The sequence below is a fragment of the Panthera onca genome, chromosome B4, assembly GCF_046562875.1.
Source record: "Panthera onca isolate mPanOnc1 chromosome B4, mPanOnc1 haplotype 2, whole genome shotgun sequence".
Classification (NCBI taxonomy): domain Eukaryota; kingdom Metazoa; phylum Chordata; class Mammalia; order Carnivora; family Felidae; genus Panthera; species Panthera onca.
Window position 1 is genome coordinate 62,437,341 of NC_138345.1, and position 20,210 is coordinate 62,457,550.

A 20,210-nucleotide genomic window follows, 5' to 3' on the forward strand; every position below is an offset into this window, starting at 1 on the left:
CACTTACTATGTAAATGTGGACAAGGTTTTTTAACCTCTAAGATCTCTGATTTCCTCCTGGCAGCAGGAACTGTCATAGCCACCCTAAATGGATATTGTGATGGTCACACGGGGTAACACGGGGGAAGTGCTGGCCCACTTCCTGGTACAGAGTAGATGGATAACAGAAAGCAAATTTTCTTCCTTTTCCCAAAGGACCTTCTTCACTGGTGTGCTAGAGCTAACTCACACTGGCTTATGGAAGATGTCTAGTAAATTTTTAGGAATTCTGCAGGCCAGTTATTAAATATGACCACTACTGAAAATTAAATTAAACTTAAAAGTTTTACAGTTGTATTAAAGACAAAGGTGGTAAACACTCAAAACTCATCGCTTCCTAGTTTACCTCATTTTACTATTATCTATGCTCTTGAGGTTATGCCTGTTGTCTGCTAGAGAGTGGAAATACTACATAATGGTGGGTTCTGGTACATTTCCCCCAACTCCACAGTCAGTGACATCACATTTGTAGCCTGAAATGAACCATGGTAGCGGTATTTACGTGGAAACAGGCAAACACTACAAGTCAGGATTTCCTGTTTTGGGAGAGCCAGGTATTAAACATTCACCAGCATCCCCCTGGTATTCATATTTCATCACATCCCTCTCTGCTGCTGTCTTTCATCTCTCCACTCTGCAACTTATCTACATACACACACATGTCCAGTGAATTTAAAATAAGAATGAAAACGAACACCTAACAGCCTCCAGATAACATCCTTTTCCACCATTCCTTCACTGCCAAATTCACTGGAAATGTTCTTTCTGTGATTCATTCCAACACTTTCTTACCATCAACTCATTTATTTATTCATCTCACAAACATCTGAGTAACTACCATTAGCCAGACACTATGAAAGTAACTGGGGACACAAATGTGAGCAAAGCCCAACATGGTCCCTCCTTCACGAGAGTCACGTTGTCAAACCCACCTTGAAAGTCTCCAATGTTCTATTAAGTCCTCCTTTTTTCTCCTCCTTGGCCTTTCCTTAGAAAATGTACAATTTCCCCAAATGTTATCTTCTTTTCCTCCATGGTCCTCTATTAAAAAGTCAAGATTTCCTCAGTGTTTTGACTATTTTTCTGCCTTCTTTCATCTTTAGGAATTTCACACATTTCTGTGATTTCATCCTCCCTCCAACTCCTAGGAAACCTATTTCTCCCCTAGCCTTCCTCTCTCAGTAACTGGCACCACCATCCACTCAACTGTTTGAGCCAGAAACCGTAAAATCCACATTTCCTGCCTTTTCCTTACCCCTCTTCATCCCAAGCATTAGCAAGTCCTGGGATCTATATCCAAGAGATGTCCCAAATCCAACACAGTACGTCATCCCAGCCTGTCACCCTTGGGCAGGACCTTTCTTTTTCACTTAATCTGTATAAAAGCCTCCGAACCCTCCTCCCTGCTTTACTCTTGCCCCCTCACATCATGCACTACGACGAAGTCAGGGAATATTTTTTTAAAAAAGAAATGTAATCATTTCTCTCCACACTTAAACAAACAAAAAACCTTTATACCACCCAGAATAAAACCCAAACTTGATTTCGTGGACAACAGGGCCCTTCATGATCTGGGCCTGCCCCCTTCCTGACCTCTCCCCCTTCCTGACCTTGCCCCCTTTCAATTCCCACTTGCTCATTCCAAGGCTGGAGCCCTCTGTCCAGATCTTGGCAGGTCTTTGCAGGACTAGCTCCTCCTATCATTCACAAGGATTCAGGAGGCCTTCCGGGACCAACTGACACAACTTTGGCCAGGCCAGGCCAGCCCACCCCTCTCCATCACTCTCTATCACTCTGTCCATTCCTTGGTGGTTATCTAGTATCTGTCTTCCTCTACTGGAAAATCAGCTACACAGGAGCAAAAACCTTGTCCTCCTTATTCACCAAGACATCTCTGGTGCCCGAAACAGTGCCTGGCACATGAGAAATGCTCAACAGATATTTGTTGATGAATGAAGCAAGATCCAAAACAAAAAACAAACAAAAAAAAAAAAAAAACAAAAGCAAAAACAAAAAAAACCAGGCAAAGGCAGAAATAATTGGAAACTAAGACCCTGAAACAAGAGTTTTCTGAGACCGCACAGAGGAATAAGAACAGCAATCTGAAATGGTAATGTGCTAATAGAATGAATCTAATTTCCATCTTTATTAAATTCTAACTTGCCCATGGCTTGAGCTATTTTAGAGGCAACCTAATTTAGTGAGTACCCATTCTGGTAAATCTATATTAATTTTCATGGCTAGGTCAAAATATTCTTAAAGGGAAAGAAAATTCCATGACTTAGAAAAGATTTCCTGCATCCTCAAAAACATTCCTGAGAAGCAGAGTCCCCTGGGCTTCCTCCCATACCTGTGCTGTAATAAATTCCTATCACATACAACAAGCAGGTGGAGGGAGCATGGAGGCAGAGTGCTCTCCTCCCCCGGGGAAACTGAGGGTGCCTGCTCTCCACTGCAAGGCTCCTCCACCAAGGACACGGTAAAGTGTTTGTTCTTCTTAACTGAGGCCTCAGAGATCCACATCTCACCCCGTGCTTCCAAATCAAAGCAGACAGCAGGGTTTCTACTTGCTTCTTCTTAACTACTCCTTTCTTATCTAAATCTAATATAAAGAAAAGGGAAGAAGGGAAAGAAGGAGGGATGGAGGGAGGGAAAGAAGAATGGAGCTAGGGAAACAAGGAGAGAGAGAAGGGAAGTCAGGAAAAAAAACATTCAACGTTTGATTTCTCCCGCCAAGCCATGCTGCACCAGGCGGTGCTGGATGGCGAACGTGGGCGTGGGGAGCCCAGCTCAGTACCTCATCATGGACCACATAGCTCCAGGAGACACTGGGAATCCACTGCTCTTGGGTTCTGGTGGCGATGGTGAGTGGCAGCCACCCCAAGCTCCTCGGTGAGGAAATCGATGCTGCTTCCCGTTCTCCCGGTGAGGCTGCGGGGGCAGTGACGGGGGCGGGGGACTCACAGGCTGCTGCGGGCTGCGCTGATGGATGACCCCATTGCTCCTAATTGTGTATGTGGAACGGAGCAGAAACAAAATCAGACAGAATGACAAGGTTTGCAACGAGAAACAGCAGTCCCCTGGCCCACTCCACGGTCTTGTTCCCTGGAAGCAGCCATGCTCAAGTCTTTCACCTCTTTTGTTTCTGGTACGTATTGCAATGCTTTAAAAATAACAAGAGAACATATTTCTTTTTATTTTAGAACTTATACTGACTTACTACTACAGAAGACTAGGACTCAGTCCCTCTTACATGGTCACCAACACACACACACACACACACCCTCTTCTTCACGCTTCATCCTCCAAATATAGATTTCTTTCAAAATACTTGGTTGAAGTGATATTCGGGATTTACATAATTTTGATCTTGTAAAATACTGCTCATAGTTGATCCATCCAATGTACCTTGATTACATTTTCTTTCATGAATCCTCTGAGACAGAGTTCATAATCACTGAACGAACAGAGACTAAAACGTCTGATACCACTGAATGATGTCCAGCATTTGGAAAAAAGCAAAGGGGATTCTTAGACACTGCTACAATCATTTCAGGAGCAATGTCTGAGCACGGGACACAGTGAACATGCATCTACCCGTGGTCCCAGTAAGTCCACTCCTATGGTTATGCCCGAGAGAAACTCACATGTATTTGCACAAAAAAAAATCCATTGCAGCATAGTTTACAATAGTACAAGCTGTGAAAATTACCTAAATTCCAAATCCAGAAAGAGTTAAATAAATTGTGATAATTAAATACTGTACAACAGTTAAAATGAATGTACTATAGCTACACATATGGACAATGATGTATCTCAAGAATCTCAAGGTTAAACAAAGAGAAAAGCAAGTGATACTATTTATATAAAGTTTAAAAATATATTAAAAGATACTCTTTGGTATTCACTGGTATATACATACTAAGTAAGGGCATAAAGATAATCATAGAAATGAAAAGTGACAAGTTCAGGATTATGGTTACTTTTAGAGAAAGAGGTTAGGGACAGGAGTCAGGGAATGTTATTCTCTGGAGGGGTTACCTTCTGTGATTCTGTTTTCTCCTCTGTAAAATGAGGCCAACAGTGATTGTGGGCATTAAGTGACTTCAAGCCTGTAAATGGTGTGGCACAGTGCCTGACACATGAACAGAACTCAAGAGATATTAACCAGTTTTGGCCAGGTCTCCCTGGTACATGCTCTCCATTCCTTCCTACCACTTTTCACAACTGTAATCAGTTACTCATGGAATTACTTATACAATGTCTGTCTTCCCTGATATTGCATATGCCCTTGGGGGGAAGAAATCTTCTGTCTCCTTCTTGGTCAGGCACAAAATGAGTATGTATTGAATAGATAGAGAAAAGATGAAGGAAAGAATGAATGTCTCCACTTATGCAGAGCTGCTGGTTATGAGAGCCAAAAGTTTCTAAAAAACAAAGCAGAGGCTAGAAGCTTTTCACCTTCTGAGCTATATATTAGCAATATGATTTCTCCCATAGAACTTCTAACAGTTTAGCATAATGAAGGCCAGAAACAATTATTAAAGAAATAAAAGAGACAATTATCCCTTTTGAAAAAAGCCTGGCTCAACAGTGACCAGATGAAAAAGAATGTTGTATACAGGCAACGGTGGCCTGGAAAGTCCCGAGCCCAGAGGAGACACGACTTCAATGATGAAGTTAAAATTGCTCTGGACTGGACCACAGGAGAGGGTCTGCAGCCAGCTTTCTGCTATCAGTGAGCAAAGAAGAAAGGGGTTAGGAGGCGGAGACAAAAATGATGCAAGAAGGAAGTGGGAAGCAAGATGAGCTGATAGGTTGTAAAAAGTAAGGCAGGCACTGCCATTACTCCCATTGGTTGAGAGGTTGCAGAGGAAAGGCATTCTCATATAAGCCAAGGGGAGGTCCTCTGGCTCACAGCTTTCTTGGCAGGAGCTTAGGTCAAAATGATAACTGAGCTCCTTCCTTTTACACGCCTCTGAGATTTACAGAGAGCCAATAGAGCACTAAAGTCTATTTAAATTATCTCCAAGCACGCCCAGGCAGGAAGGTGATCAGAATTTAATGACTCATCTCAGCTTGTTGCCACTCAATAACACTGCTCTTATCTTTATGTCAAGGAGTATAAAGAGGTAGGGAATGGGATAAAAAGGCAAATTTTTTTTAAGCTAAAATTCTTCATCAGATAAAGCAGAAGAATAAATCAACCACGTTTTTAAGAGTTCAAAAGTAAGGGCCTTATAATTACTGAAAAATGGGGTCTGCATGTCAAACTGTAAGTAATTATGGATTTGATAGAGAAGAAAAATATAGTATGTGCTTCAACTTTTAATGTGCCACAGCATTCTTACCATCTATAATCTACAGGATATAATGAATGTGCTTAAATTCTTTTTTTTTTAATGTGCTTAAATTCTTTAAGTGAAAATGGGATACTAATTAAACTTGACCTTTAATTTGAATATAACATGTGAGTATTCCTGTATGGTTTAGACTGGCCTTTTGCAGAATTCCAAAACGAGACTTCCAAAACTCTTAGGTAACAGCATCATCCTTAGAACAAGTAAGCAGGTTCCAACTTAGCAGTGCTTTTTGATAGACAACACTCATTTGAATGCAGGGATTCAAGCAAGCTATGAAAAAAAAACCTGTCACCATTTGCAACCACTTCTCTTTGTGAATCAAGAGGTCTCCATAGTATGCAACCGAAACAATCTAGCAATAGAAACCTGTAGTCAGCATGGATACTTGCCAATTCCAAATGTGGGGCTCCCAAAATCTTTACGGTCCTCACTGACTTTTATAAAGTGTGAAGAGTTTGAACATATCTGATGCATTTATTTTAACAAAACAAGACTTACTAATTTATGGGCCAAGAGGTTACATTTAACACAAGAGTGTACTTTTATTTATTTATTTTTGAATGAAAGTTTGAAAGCTACTGATCTAAGTAATTCTCTGTGCATGCTCTGCTTGATGGCAAAACTTAAAAATGACTTACGATTTCTCTTGCTTGTGGGATAGGGAAAAGAGATCATAAACCAGGCACACTCCAAACACTGTGATGCCAGTCTCCTTCACCAGCATCGCACAGGTCCCCAGCAACAAACTGAGCAGCAAGAAGAAGGGAGACACCGTGGGAGGGAAACATTCCCCAACATGACGCTGGTCCACACTCCTGGAAAACAAGATTGAGACTCTTTTAATCTAAGAAGAAATATGGGTCACTGACAAACACCAACTTTTTAAAAAATATGATTTAACTCAATTTCATCGTATTCTAAGTAAGTAGGTGAACAAAGATTTCTTCGTGAATATTCATCACAGAGTTATTTAATATTGCAAAGATGAAAAAAGTAAATGCCCAACAACATTGAACTTTGGTATTTAAATTAAAATACACATAAATTATGATAAAATATGGCATATAACAAATGGATACTGAAAAAAACACTTAAAAATGTTTTTAACGTTTATTTATGTTTGAGAGAGACAGAGACCAAGTGTGAGCAGGGGAGGGGCAGAGAGAGAGGGAGACACAGAATCTGAAACAGGCTCCAGGCTCTGAGCTGTCAGCACAGAGCCCAATTCGGGGCTCAAACACACGAACCGCGAGATCATGACCTGAGATGAAGTTGGACGCCCAACTGAAGGAGTCACCCAGGCGTCCCCCCCCACCAAAAACACTTAACATGATACCATAAAGATACAGTTAGTGACATGGAAGGATATTTCGTCAATATATTTGAAATGAATAATACGAGTTACTAAGCCATATACATGAACTCTGGAGCCAGGTTCCCTGGGTTCAAATCACAGCTTTGCAGTTAACTAACAGGGTATTATGGGGCAGGTTAGTATACCTCTCAGGGCCTCAGTTCCCTCATATATGAAATGGGATCACAGTGTTGCATGCAGGATTACATAAATGACTTATTACATGTGGAGTGGCTATCACATCATTATTATTATCCTAGTGAATATTGTGTATATTTCTATACACAAATCAGTCAGTAGATATACAGAATCCTCATTTTTCTGTGATGAAAATACAGATGTTTTGGCTTTTTTCTTTTCTTCTGGTTAATTTGTATTTTTAAATTTATTTTCCAAGGAGATGTATTAGATAAAGTGTTTTTTTTCCTCCGTATAATTTCCACTAGGGATTTTCAAAAGTCTCCTAGGCCTATAAATCCTTTTTTCACCTTATATCATAGAATCAGCCCACACCAAAACTCATCACTATTCCTTCAGTAGGTGCCACACCCATTTGCCCCTAATCCTCTGAAGCAAGGCCAATATTTCTGTAGCTGCGACACCTGACTCTCACCGGTATGTCTTGGAACAATCACCTAAAATTATATGCCAAATTTGTGGCAGATACGCATTTTCCTCTTAAGCTGGTCTAGAGCTTACATTGCTAAAATTGAGAATGGCACGCACAACAGAAACTGTAACACCACGGCTCATTATCACACAGATACGGACACGCTGCTGGCCTCATCATGTTCCCGAGTATACCAACGACACAGCAAAAGCTGCCCAGAATAAGTTTAAACCCAACGGCAACTGTGAATCTTGTTCTAATACCGGAGCAAACAGGAAGCAACTACTTGGTGAATTTGGATTTATATTTCTAAGATTTTCACAACAGCACTTCATACGATTAGCTTTGTGACTCTGTAGAAAGTCACAGAGCCAGGAATAGAGGCCTAATACCACACAGGTATCCCCTGCTTTTCAAAAGTTCACATTACTGCCACTTTACTTTTATGAAAGACCTACCTTCGTACCTATTTTCACTAACAGAAAGAAATCTGAAGAGGGTCTTTGCTTTTACGAAAAAAGGTGAAAAGCAAAAACAGCATTTGTTTGTTAGGAACCATTGTAGAGGTGCTGTTAGGAACCCACAGCAGCAGGGGCAGCCCCCAACAAGTTCCTTCCCGGGAACCACACCCAGCATCTCAGTCCCAAGCCTCCAGAGAACTGAACCGTGTGAGCCTCTGTGCCTTATCTCCACCTATTCCGTGCATTCATTAGCAAGATGTGTCCTAAGATATCAGAAAAAGCCTAAGAGAAGTTGTTTTTTGGGTCTGGGAATGCCCCCAATTTTTCCATAGAAATTAACGGTAATTGCTTCTTCACTTTGAGCCATTTCAGCTTACAAAAGGTTTCAGAGAAATGCTCTACTTTCAGATAGCAGGGGAAACCTGTACTAAGAAAAGGCTCCACTCATTAAACCGAAATTTCATAAGAATTAATTCTTTTCATTCTTGATCATCCAAGGTCTAAACCTGTTTGTTACAGGGCTTCTCAATCTCAATCTTGGTACTACTAGCATTTTGGGGAAAATGACTCTTTGTTGTTAGGGCTGTACTGAACATTGTAGGATGCTTGGCCTCTACTTACTAAATGCCAACCGCTAACACCTTTCCACTTAACGACAAGCAAAAGTGTCTCCAGAAATTGTCAAATATCCCCAGGGGAAGGGCAAAAGTGCCCCACATTGAGAACCACTTGTTTAGAATTGTATTTCTCAAGGTCCCGGGGCTCTGTAACATGGTAGGTCATCAAACTGAGCCAAAGATCAAAGCTCATAAATCCCTAACCAGACATCTCTCCACAAAGTAGGGTAACAGGATTCACTCCCCCCTTTTCTGGGCCACTCTCTGAGCCATCCACCTCGCTCCTATTCTCTTTTTAACCTGCCCCTTTCCCTATGTGGCCATGTCACAACTCAAGTAAGAATCTGAGCACTTTGGGGGAGAAGGGACACTATAATGGGAAATTATTTTATTGCTTTTCAGTATCCCAAAGCAAGGAACTTCTGTGTTTTGATGAAAGGGTGTGTATATTAGAAAACCATGGTTGAGAAATACTACTTCTAATTCAGCCTTGTTATTTTAAGCTCTGAGCTACTTTCGTGAGGATAATAAAGAGGAAAAAAAAATTAGGACCAAAATGAACGGGAGGAATTAAACCAATCATGGCCAAATGGAAGAGAGGACCATATCCAATATATACTGGCTCGGAGCGAAGATTTCAAATTCCATTCTCAGTAAGAAATGACAAGTAGGAATAATCAAGAAGCAAGGAGCACGAGGAGAGCAGTTCCTTTAAAAGGCTATGACAAAGTTGAGAATATGGCTGGAGGAGAGAGCAGCCTTGCATTTGGTAAGGGCAGGTTTCCTATCCTGATCTCCATGAAGCTTTTCTAAGCTTTTTACTGCCAAGAAGCCTCCCTCGTCTCTCAGGCAGATGCTCAGAGTCCGCACTACCCCCCAGCCCCCAACATGACAGAAATTCCCAAGGGGACAGCATTATTGTAACCACACAGAAGGGCATTCTTAGCCATACATACATACATACCTATTGTAGGAGAGAAAGGCCAACAGAAACAGCAGGCATGCTAACACGTCAGCTCTGCCAACAATTCCAGCCACCTAGAAAGTTTGAAAAGATAAAAACCTCAGAAAGTCACTTTCAGGAAACCGTTATAGAATGGATTCGTTTTTAGATGAATGAAAAGTATGATAAAATAAGAAAACACATTCTTCTTCAAAATTTGACTTATGACTAACCACCTCTTGTATCACATATATAACGATAAGTTTATAGGAGGAAAAAAAAAGGAAGGGAAAATATTTTCATGCTTAATTTCATTTTAACCTTTCTTCTCTAGAAGGCCAATTCATATCACCAAAGCTTATTCCTTTGTTGATTTATTCAAAAATATTTTCTGAGTAATGACTGAAGGCCAGACACTGTGCTAGTCTTCAGGTAGCAGAGTGCTAATAGAGCAGAAGATATTTACAGAGTATTAGAAAAAAATAAGTTTAGGAAACAATACTGGTAAAAACAGGAATGAGTATAAATACTTGATGGCCATGTATGTATGTGTGTCTGTGTCAGTGTGTTTCTTAGTTCTGTCGCTGAAAGAGCCTAAACGCAAGCTACCCCACTAGCAAAGAGTCATCCTGGCACTGACCACACACATTCCTCCACTAAGGAGAACGGGGGTCCATGGAGAAGTGGCTGACTCCAGGGCTGAGGCGAAGGAGTTCGAACCCTGAGTCAGGCTCTGTGCTGAAGGGTTCAAAGCCTGGAGGCTGCTTCAGATTCTGTGTCTCCCTCTCTCTCTGCCCCTCCCCACTCACACTCTCAAAAATAAATGAACATTAAATTTTTTTTTAAGTGACAGGTATGTGTCAAAAGGGCACAGAAGCTGGTGACAAAGGGCTCCCACCGACCAAATATCAGACCATTTGAACATCAAAATAAGTAAAGACGATAATAAAATAAACCATTTTAAAAAACCAGACATTCATGAATGCATACTGATATTGATGGATGGATGACTGAATGCACAATATAAGTACACACATAAACACAGTAAGCAAGTGAATGGAAAAGAATAGAAATCTCTTCCTTACATTAAAAAGCAAGTTAATGAATGTAGAGGGAATAGTGCAGCTGACAAATAGCCATTTTGTTTCCAAAAGAGTCAAGATTAGATAGAGCAAGAAACATCACAAAATACCAGTGGATGCTAAATCTAGGGTATAAAGGTTTGGTGAGGCAAAGCGTATTAGTAGGGCTTCAAAGCATGTCCTCATCAATTACTTGTTAAATGAAAAAGTAAAAAGAATAACTACACTATGGAGAAAACTCATTACACCTTAACTGGAGGTTCAAACTTGACTTCACCAATAAAGGGCCAATGGATGTGGCATGCCTCTGCACATGATACCCTGAGAAGGACACAATATCACTTTTGTCAAATTCCAGCCAAGGATGCATAACCTGAATGTAATCATGAGAAAACATCAGACAAACCCAGGATGAGGAATGTTCTATTAAATACATAAATAAATATATTTTACATTAATAAAGTATAAAATACAACAATTATACGTCATCTGGTAACATTAAAATTCCAGTATTTTAATATGTTCTAATTTATACCATATCATGATTTATTATGTTACAACTCCTATAATCTAATGTATTATAATATTACATATATGATATTATTATATAATACATGTATGTATATTATACCTGCATAATCTACTACATGTGCATATATTATGTATTAACAACTTATATACTATATTTTATATTTTTACATATTTCTATATTTATGTATTTACATACAATATATAGTTACACTATTTTTATTTATATATTATAAATTTTAACATATATATAAATCATGTGTTATACTTTGTATACGTGTTATATATATTATAATCATTTGATATAATATGAATGTTTATATATGTTATATAACATCAACTGCAATGTTATAATAAACATCATGTAAACATTTTATATTATGCACATTAAATATAAGTTTTAAATTATATTTAAAGCTGTGAGTTATATTATAAAAAGACAATGAAGACTGGTAACTACTCCAAACTTAAGGAGACTGAAGAGAATGACTAATGGCCTTGGTTTTAGAAAACACACAATTAAATTATTCTGGTGCAAAGAGGCATGAATTACGCAACCTACTCTCAAATGCTTCAGAATACAAATAATATTTTTATATATTAAGGGAGAAAGAGAGGAAGAATGACAAAACAAATGTGGCAAAATGTTAAAAATTGATGAGTCTGGATAAAGAGTATATGGTCACTTTATTTTTGAGGTTTAAAATTATTTTTTTTAATGTGTTACTTTAGAAATGTACTAAAATGGAAGCGGGGTAGAGGACAGACAGCTTTTTATAAATCTTTGTATTATTTCATTACTACTTAAAATGTGTGTGCATTTCTCTTACTCTTTTGAAATCCAAGAAACAAAACTGTAAAGGAAAAAAATGGAGGATGGTTCAAAGAATGCTTCAAAAAAGGCCACATATGAGCTGGATCTTAAAGATGAGTCAGAGCTCACAAGGGAAATGAACAGGGTTGACATTTCAGGCACAGAGAACAGCATCACCCAAACCACAGAGGACCTGAAGTCCACAGTGTGTTAGAGAATCAACCATAATTAATAGTGGAAAATAGAGTTCTGGGAAATGTACCTATAAATACTCTCATATAATGAGCACACTTTGCATTCATAAAGAAGAGGGAATGACACATGCATGGAACTAGGCCATCCAAGGCTTGAATACAGACTCCTTCTCTTGCCATTTGAATAAGACTCAATTTTGTTATCTTTAATTTCTGGGATTTGGTTTTGTTATCTTTAAAATGAGTATAACACCCACATCTCACGTTACTGTTATAATTAATGAGTTATATATATATATATGTGTATATATATATATATATATATATATATATATATGTATGTATATATATACATTTTATATATATAAAGTGTATATATATATAAACTTCATTAGATAAATGAATAGTTTAGTTAAAAATATAAATAGAATGTAATTTAGTTATATACCTGCATATGGATTGACAGCAAGTCACATATTGAGAAAAATTCAAGTCCAATGTACACCAAGAGAAAACTGGATACAGCCAAAGAATTACACTAGCAGTACAGAGTTAAAAGGAATTAGCTAATGTGGCTGCCTGGACTATACACTGTTCATTGATCCATTCATTTATAAGGCATTTGCATGCTAAATCAGGAAGATTACATGACACAGAGGAGGTACACAGTGACAATATGGTGTCACCTCAGCGTCAGAACCAGCTCAGACTTACAGTCTGTAGAGCAACAATTGCACACAGGTTAACTGTGAGCCCAGATCTGCTCAGTCTACACCACCACATCTCTGAGCATTGAGCTCAGCATCACCTGCGAGGCCTCTAGAACACTAAACAGAGAGCCCAACTCACTAGCAACAAAGTCTTGGGAGAAAGCCACACATCTGGACCCAGAGGGACGCTCACCACAGCACAACTGATGTGGCCAACTCACACAACAGCAAGAGGTGCAAGCTGATATTGGGTGTAGCAAGTTGGAATGAGGCAATCACAAGCTAGGCAAGCATAACTAATGTGCTAAAGGAGCCTGAAGCCTACTTCTCAAATTGCAGCCAGTTAGTGCTTCTGGGAAGCAGCAGCAGCAGCAGCAGCAGAATGTGCCAGCTGGATGTGCCCAGATATAAAGAATGTAGTGTCCCTTGGAGCGGAAGCTCAGAGGGGTTGTTGAAATGTTAATGCTAACAGTGACAGACTCTGTGGCCAGTTTCAAACCACCAAGCATTCACTGAACACCTACTCTATATCCCTGTTGAGCTGGGGTCTCTGGGGCAAGAGGGTTAGATGTCTTAAAAACAAGGTGCTTGACACCAACTACTATATGTCAAGACCAACCATTCACTTTCCCTGTGATTCAATTAGTCGGTAGCATCATATTCAGTAATTGCATGATTTATTCCACTCAACAAACATTTTCCAAGTGCCTCCTATTTGCCAGGTACTGTGCCAGCTGGAGGGATATAACCTGCCTCAAGGAGTTTAACATCTGGTTGGGAGTCAAAAGAGGGTACTGCATGTATCATAAAGAGGAGAAATCATTGCCATGAGAGAATGGAGAGATTAATTTTGACTGTAGAATCTGGGAAGGCTTCATGGAAAGGCTGGTGTTATACACTAACATCTAAAGGAGAGGCAAGAAGGGCTCAGTAAGTTGAAGACAGGGGAATGTGAATCCTGGGCCAGGGAAGGAACACAGAAGCATTCCAGGCAGAGGAAAGTCCAGTCTCAAAACACAGGTGTTTCTGGAAGGGAAAGCATAAAGGGATGAAAGCATGGAGTAAATGAAAATGGACAGGAATGGGCAATGGGAAACAAACTGGGATGCTAAGTTGGGGCTCCTGGGTTTGATTCTATGGCAACGTAGGCTGAACTGTAGGGTGATGGGAAATACAAAGGACCCAGCCAAAAATACATGCAGATGGATAGCATGTACTTCTGCCTCAAGCTGCAGGTTTTCATCACCAAAAGGGTAGCTGTAACTTGGGAACTGAACTCTGTAACACATACTCAAGTAATGGAAAAAATGAGTGAACATCATCGGGGTAGAATGGAAACAATGTAACATTCAGATCTAGGTCCTAGTGAGCTTAACAGAATCACATGTGGAAATTACCAATTAAGAATTTAATTTGTCCCCAAAACTTGTTATTTCTTAGAATAACATTCATAGGATTTGTACAAAGTATTGCATGTGTATCAAGTTATTGATTGTTCCATCTGCAAGAATGAGTCCCATTAGTGTTAGACAGGGACAGGAAACACACACTTAACACATCCAACAGCTGAAAGCCAGAATGACTGATTAGATCACTACCAATTCTCTCCTACGTGCTCTTGTCCCAGTTCTGGAAATGTTGAACTTAACCTTCAGCTCCATGTATCAGCATTTCCTGCTCTTGCTTTTGACTTGACCTAAGTCAAGTGCATTCCTTCCAACCAATAATGTTTCTATAATGATTGCTAAGTTTTATTCCTAGAAGGGAATTACAATGATATTCCCCATTTTCCCAATTTCTCTACTTATTTTTCTCATGATTCAGGATTCAGAAACACATACAAATTTCCCATGATTTCCCCAGAAATATACTGTCAGAAACCCTTCTGGGCCACCTGGGTGGCTCAGTCGGTTAAGCGTCTGCCTCTTGATTTAGGCTTAGGTCACAATCTTATGGTTCATGGAATCGAGCCCCAACATTGGGCTCTGACCTGACAGCATGAAGCGGGCTTGGGATTCTCTCTCTCAACCTTACTCTCTGCCCCTCTCCTGCTTGCTGTCTCTCAAAAAAAAAAAAAAAAAAAAAAAGACAATAAAAGAAAACTCTTCCAGAATCACAGGCCTTCAACGAAGAAAGGGTCTGTGTATACCTTGGTCAGTGCTATACCCTCTGCAATCTATTTGTTGAAAGATTGAGTAAATAAATGAATTTGTTCCTGCATACTTAAATTGGAAATGATTTTTTTTATTACAACATATTGTTTTGTCTTGTATGTATTTATGTGTATGTTCTTTGGCTTTTTTAGGAGCTTGTGAACAAATTATGGGTAGGGACCCCTTATCTACCCACATAACCTCTTGGCACCCAGCACAGTGCTTGCACCAAACAAGTATTCATTTACTATATGCTGATTACATAATTAAGGAAGCAAATCTTTGATCGGACCAATATGTTGAAACTAAACCCCTCCTCCTGTGGGGCACTGGGCTCTGTGCTGACAGCTCAGAGCCTGGAGCCTGCTTCAGGTTCTGTGTCTCCCTCTCCCTGTGTCCCTCCCCTGCTCCCTCTCTCGCTCCCTCTCTCTCTCTCTCAAAAATAAACATTAAAAAATTTTTTGAGCCCCTCCCCCAAAAATGTAAATCCTCCATCCTTCCTGGGATTACTTATGGTCCCATTTTTGTTCTTGTTTAACAAAAGGGAGATACATCCCTCTAACTGCCTCTCCAGCCACCCTGTGATCTATTTTCCCTTTTTAAAAATAATTTGTCACTAAGTCTTCCACAACACAATACCTTTTTTTCTATTTCTCTGTCTTCTTCCTTAGAAACCTAAACTATTACCTATAACTGAAATAGTATCTTGATTTTACTTCCTAGTATAGATTGTTATGTAAGTCAAATTTCTTTACTTCCTTCACTTCCTTCCTACACTTCTCTCATTCCTTGTGAATGCAAATAGTTTCTTTAAACTTTTTCCTTAAATGTCTAGCCCTCAGACTCCTTTGTCCCTATAATTGTGTTATCATGGATTTTTTTTTATTAGTACAAAAGCTTATTGAAACCTTTTCATTTTTTTAAGTCTATTTATTGTAAGAAAGAGAGAGCATGAGTGGGGGTGGGGGGGATTTGGGGAGGAAGAGGGAGGAGGGCAGAGAAAGAGGACTAGAGAGAATCCCAAGCAGGCTCTGTGCTGTCAGTGCAGAGCCTGATACAGGGCTCAAACTCACAAACTGTGAGATCATGACCTGAGAGGACACCAAGAGCTGGACGCTCAACCAACTGAGCCACCCAAGGTGTCTCCTTAATGAAACCTTTTTTTAAAGGTCACTTTGCTAACAGGATTTTTTTTCTTAGAATTCGACCTAACTCTACCAGATCATGATCTCACTGTCCAAGGTTACCTGCTCTCCCTCTTTGCAAGCATAGAATTAAGACCGTTATTGTCCTATTCATTTATTCTTTCCTGAAAAAATGTTCCCCAAGACGCTCCACACACATATTTTCAACTGTACTTTGACCTGGTGTCATATATTCTATATGGCTAGGAGTAATAGTCTTTGATTATTTCTCTTCATATGACATCCAAAAAGAATATTAAAAACTTTTGTATCTCTCTCATCTTTTAAAATTCATATCTAAAATTTTTCATCATAATTTTAAATACTTGCAAGGATCTAATTTCCTATGCATTGTAAATACTGACATTTCAAAATAAGGCCATAATATTACTGTTTTAAATGTACCAAATGGAATCTGGAATGTACCACAGCAATTTGAAGCTCATTGTTTTCCATTTACACAAACATGAACAGGCTCTTCATTAAATGATGGATATTTCACACCCATTTCCCCTTGAACTCTTATTTCTATTTTATTTCCTCCTCAGCATTGTTTATTAATGTATTAAATAGTTATGCTTAAAAATATTCTACTTACCATCTCCTCCCTGTAATAAAAATACTTATATATTTAAATTTATTGTAAACGTCCTTGTGATAACTGTTAAATTTTCAATTTTATATTATTATTCCACTTAGTGTTAATACATAAGTTTTTAATACATCACAAATTGAAAAAATGATAAGTAGCTCTTAGATATAAAAATACACTTCTTAATAACAGTTATAGCATAATCTTCCACTTAGAGGCACCTTTTGAGAGGCACTCAAGGAACGGCAGGGAAATTTACCTTAAGTAATGTAATTGTTTTTGTAAAATCATTTTTTCTTTGTCACTCACTCCAAATAGATTTGTATCAAAATCTTGGGCTTACAGATTTACAATACTGTGTGTGGAAAATATCTATCACATATAGCCTAACTGGCAAAACCAGTCCTCATTATAAAACCAATTGGCCAAATCAAACTTCTTATGTCAATTCAAATGAACATATTATTATGCATTCCCATGACAACCATCTCACTTCTGAATTCAGAAGATCAACACAGGCCACCGTACCCTACTTCTAATGCCATGCTGTATTCTTCACAGAAATATGTGTAAGACAGAGCGTGATATGAAGCTCATCTTCGGGTCTATGATGCCTTCATTGAAGGAGGCTTTGCTGACACCAATATATCAAATTGTTTCTTTGTAAGGTATCTCAGAGATTTCTATACCTGGGGAATAGTAAAAGTCTGATGTATTTGAGACATTCTTCTTTTTCTTTTTCTTTTTTTAAATATAATTTACTGTCAAGTTGGCTAACACACAGTGTATATACAGTGTGCTCTTGGTTTTGGAGGTAGATTCCCGTGATTCATTGCTTATGTACAACAGCCAGTCCTCATCCCAACAAGTGCCCTCTTCAATGTCCTTCTTATTTTTCAATGAGAGAAGGACAATTGAAAGGAGAGGAGGAAGGGGTGCCTGGGTGGCTCAGTTGGTTGAGCATCCAACTCTTGATTTCCGCTCAGGTCACGATCTCAGAGTTAGTGAGTTTGAGCCCCACATCAGGCTCTGCACTGCTGGTGCGAAGCCAGCTTGGGATTCTTCTCCCTCTCTCTCTGCCCCACCCCTCTCTCTCTCTTTCTCTCTCTCTCAAAAATAAATAAATAAATAAACTTTTTTTTTTTAAAAAAAGAAAGGGGATGACAGAGAGAAGAACCAACTTGACACTTTGACCCCAGGCATGTTCTGAGACAGATAAACTGTAGGAAAGTGTCCAGATGCAAGCTGAGGCTCTGGAAATGATTCTTTTAAAACATACCCCTTAGAAAGTCTTCATCTGCCCCCAGCAATACATATAAAATAAACCAACTGTGGTTACTGAGTTATGCTAAAATAAACCAAGTATTAGTGAGATGTGAAATGAGATAAATTGATAATGCCTTCTGGGTGCATGATTAAATACCTATTTTAAAGAGGACCACAGATTTGAACTATCTTTTAAATAAATTTGTCATCACCCACCAAATAACTACACTTCACACGAAATAACTTAGAAACCTATTTATAAATCCCTCTCTTAAGTCTGTCTTTCTAACTTGAAGAATGTAAGTCTAACTTTTTAGTCTTTCCTCTTACTCACAGCTCAGCATCATAAATATTGTAAATAAAAAGCACAGAGAGAAAAGGTAAAATACAAACGCAGAGCAAGAACAATGCCTCGGCAGGACAAGTATCGCAAAATGCCCTGTGCTGTTTAAAACACGTTAGAACTTACATTTTATTCAAATAAACTGTGGCCATTTATTACTACGTGTAATAACAACAGTGGTTATTTAGAAAAGCAGTTAAATTCTGAAGGCCATTTGAACATTCAAAAAGAAAAGTTGTCAAGCAGAATGGTTTATACATAGACAAACACTTTAGTGGAGCACTGAATTACCGTGGTTTTGAAAGGCTCATTTTGTTGTTGTTGTTGTTGTTGTTTTGTTTTTTGTTTTGTTTTTTGTTTTAGTTCATTGTTTCATTAAGTTCCAGGGATACTCACTGCCTCCGTGTGGATAGGATGCACAGCAAAAAGCAACGCCGTAGCAAAAGCAAGTCTGCGATTCCTGAAGACAGCTTTGTCACAGGTGTACATCAGGACAAGGGTCACTAGGCAGTGCAAAATCACATTCACTGCATGAAAGTAGAATGGGTTCATACCAGTCAAAAATACGTTCAGCCTGTAAAAAAAGATAAAAACAAAAACAAAAATGGAATCAGCTACAAACAGAAAACATAAGCGCAAGGGAGCAGAGAAAGCAGAGGGAACTGATCATTTAAAAAAGATAAGCTGTTCAATCAGTTATTTTTAATGGATGACTCCCAACATCAGATTACTCTACATATACAAGTATCATTTTTTCCCTATCTCAGAATTTTCCTATCTGCAAAAGTCATTGCAAAAGCAATACAATATTATTTCAGAAAACCCTGTGGCCCGAGAAGACAGGCAGCTAGGTGCTGGACCTGTTTTTCCTTCACTCCGTGGCTAATGCAAACAGCCCCGAGAGACTCTTGCTTTCACTACCAGCTCTTCCCAAGGAGCTGAGGGTTCAAAAGCAAGTCCACAGTGCTCTGGGTCAGAGATGCAGCCGCTGGAGAAGACAGAAAAGCCACAAGACTGTGACTGTGGTCAGAGTTGGGACAAATCAAGCATGAACGTGTTCTCTCACCCAGAATACCCACCAGGAACCAAATTTCCAGACTATGCACCCGGAATGATCATTAATTACCACCCCACAAGGGATCTTCAGTGCACCTAAAGACACTATTACCAGCTGCAGCTGAAATTAAAAGGATGAGCAAAAGCATAGCATTTCAGAATCTGTATTAAATGTTTTCTAACATAAATTCCCACAGATCTCAAAATCTGAATTCTAAAATTACGACGAAGAAACTAAAGAGTGTCACAAAAAGAAGGGAAATTTATTGTTCAACATCTTTAAAAATACTTTACTATGAAATGCAGAACAGAGACACTTCTGAAGGTTGCCTTAAATTTAATAACAGGACATAGTGTCTCCAATTGACTCTGTGGGGTTACAGAAAAAAATAGTTGTATAAGGCATGATTCTTTTGGGGGAGCATATATACTCTAAGGGGGGTTGCCTCTAGTTGTCTATATTCCAGCTTATTTTACTGAAACAGTAATCCCATGTCTTTATTCTCATGCCCTTGATCTGCTTCTCTTATAGAAACACCTCCTCTTTGCCAAAACAATCGAGAATGAAAAAGTCAACTTTAGCGATGGCATATGCATATTCTAAATACTTGACTTGATTCATGCACAAATTTAACAGAATTTTAAGCATCTCAAGCTTTATTTGGACACATGAATATAAATGTCATAGTTACTAATTGACGCCAATTCCGTTCCCACTGAAGTAATCATGGTCCTAACTAAGCCTAGAAAAAATGAACTGTTTTGTGGAATCAAACTTCAGGGCTCCGAGGTAAGATTCAAGCCAGCTGTATGTTGGCGGACCCACTACTCTGCACACACCCCAGAGTCCTTAAGACAGGAATGTAGCGTGAAACATATGGAGGGAAAGAGGAATGGTCAG

General features: G+C 39.0%; 1 protein-coding gene across 3 annotated transcripts in view; it reads right to left on the minus strand.

Annotated features, from left to right (window-relative positions):
• TMTC1 (transmembrane O-mannosyltransferase targeting cadherins 1) overlaps window positions 1–20,210 on the minus strand; it is a 278,857-nt gene that overhangs the window by 237,936 nt on the left and 20,711 nt on the right. For 2 of the 3 annotated variants that reach the window (XM_078449959.2, XM_078449958.2), the window contains exons 2-5: window positions 18,650–18,827; window positions 9,409–9,482; window positions 6,041–6,217; window positions 2,837–3,043 (exon numbers count right to left, since the gene is read on the minus strand). In XM_078449959.2, the coding sequence (XP_078306085.2) occupies window positions 2,837–3,043; window positions 6,041–6,217; window positions 9,409–9,482; window positions 18,650–18,827 (636 nt within the window). The remainder of the gene's footprint in view (window positions 1–2,836; window positions 3,044–6,040; window positions 6,218–9,408; window positions 9,483–18,649; window positions 18,828–20,210) is intronic. The other variant, XM_078449960.2, reaches the window with a different exon arrangement.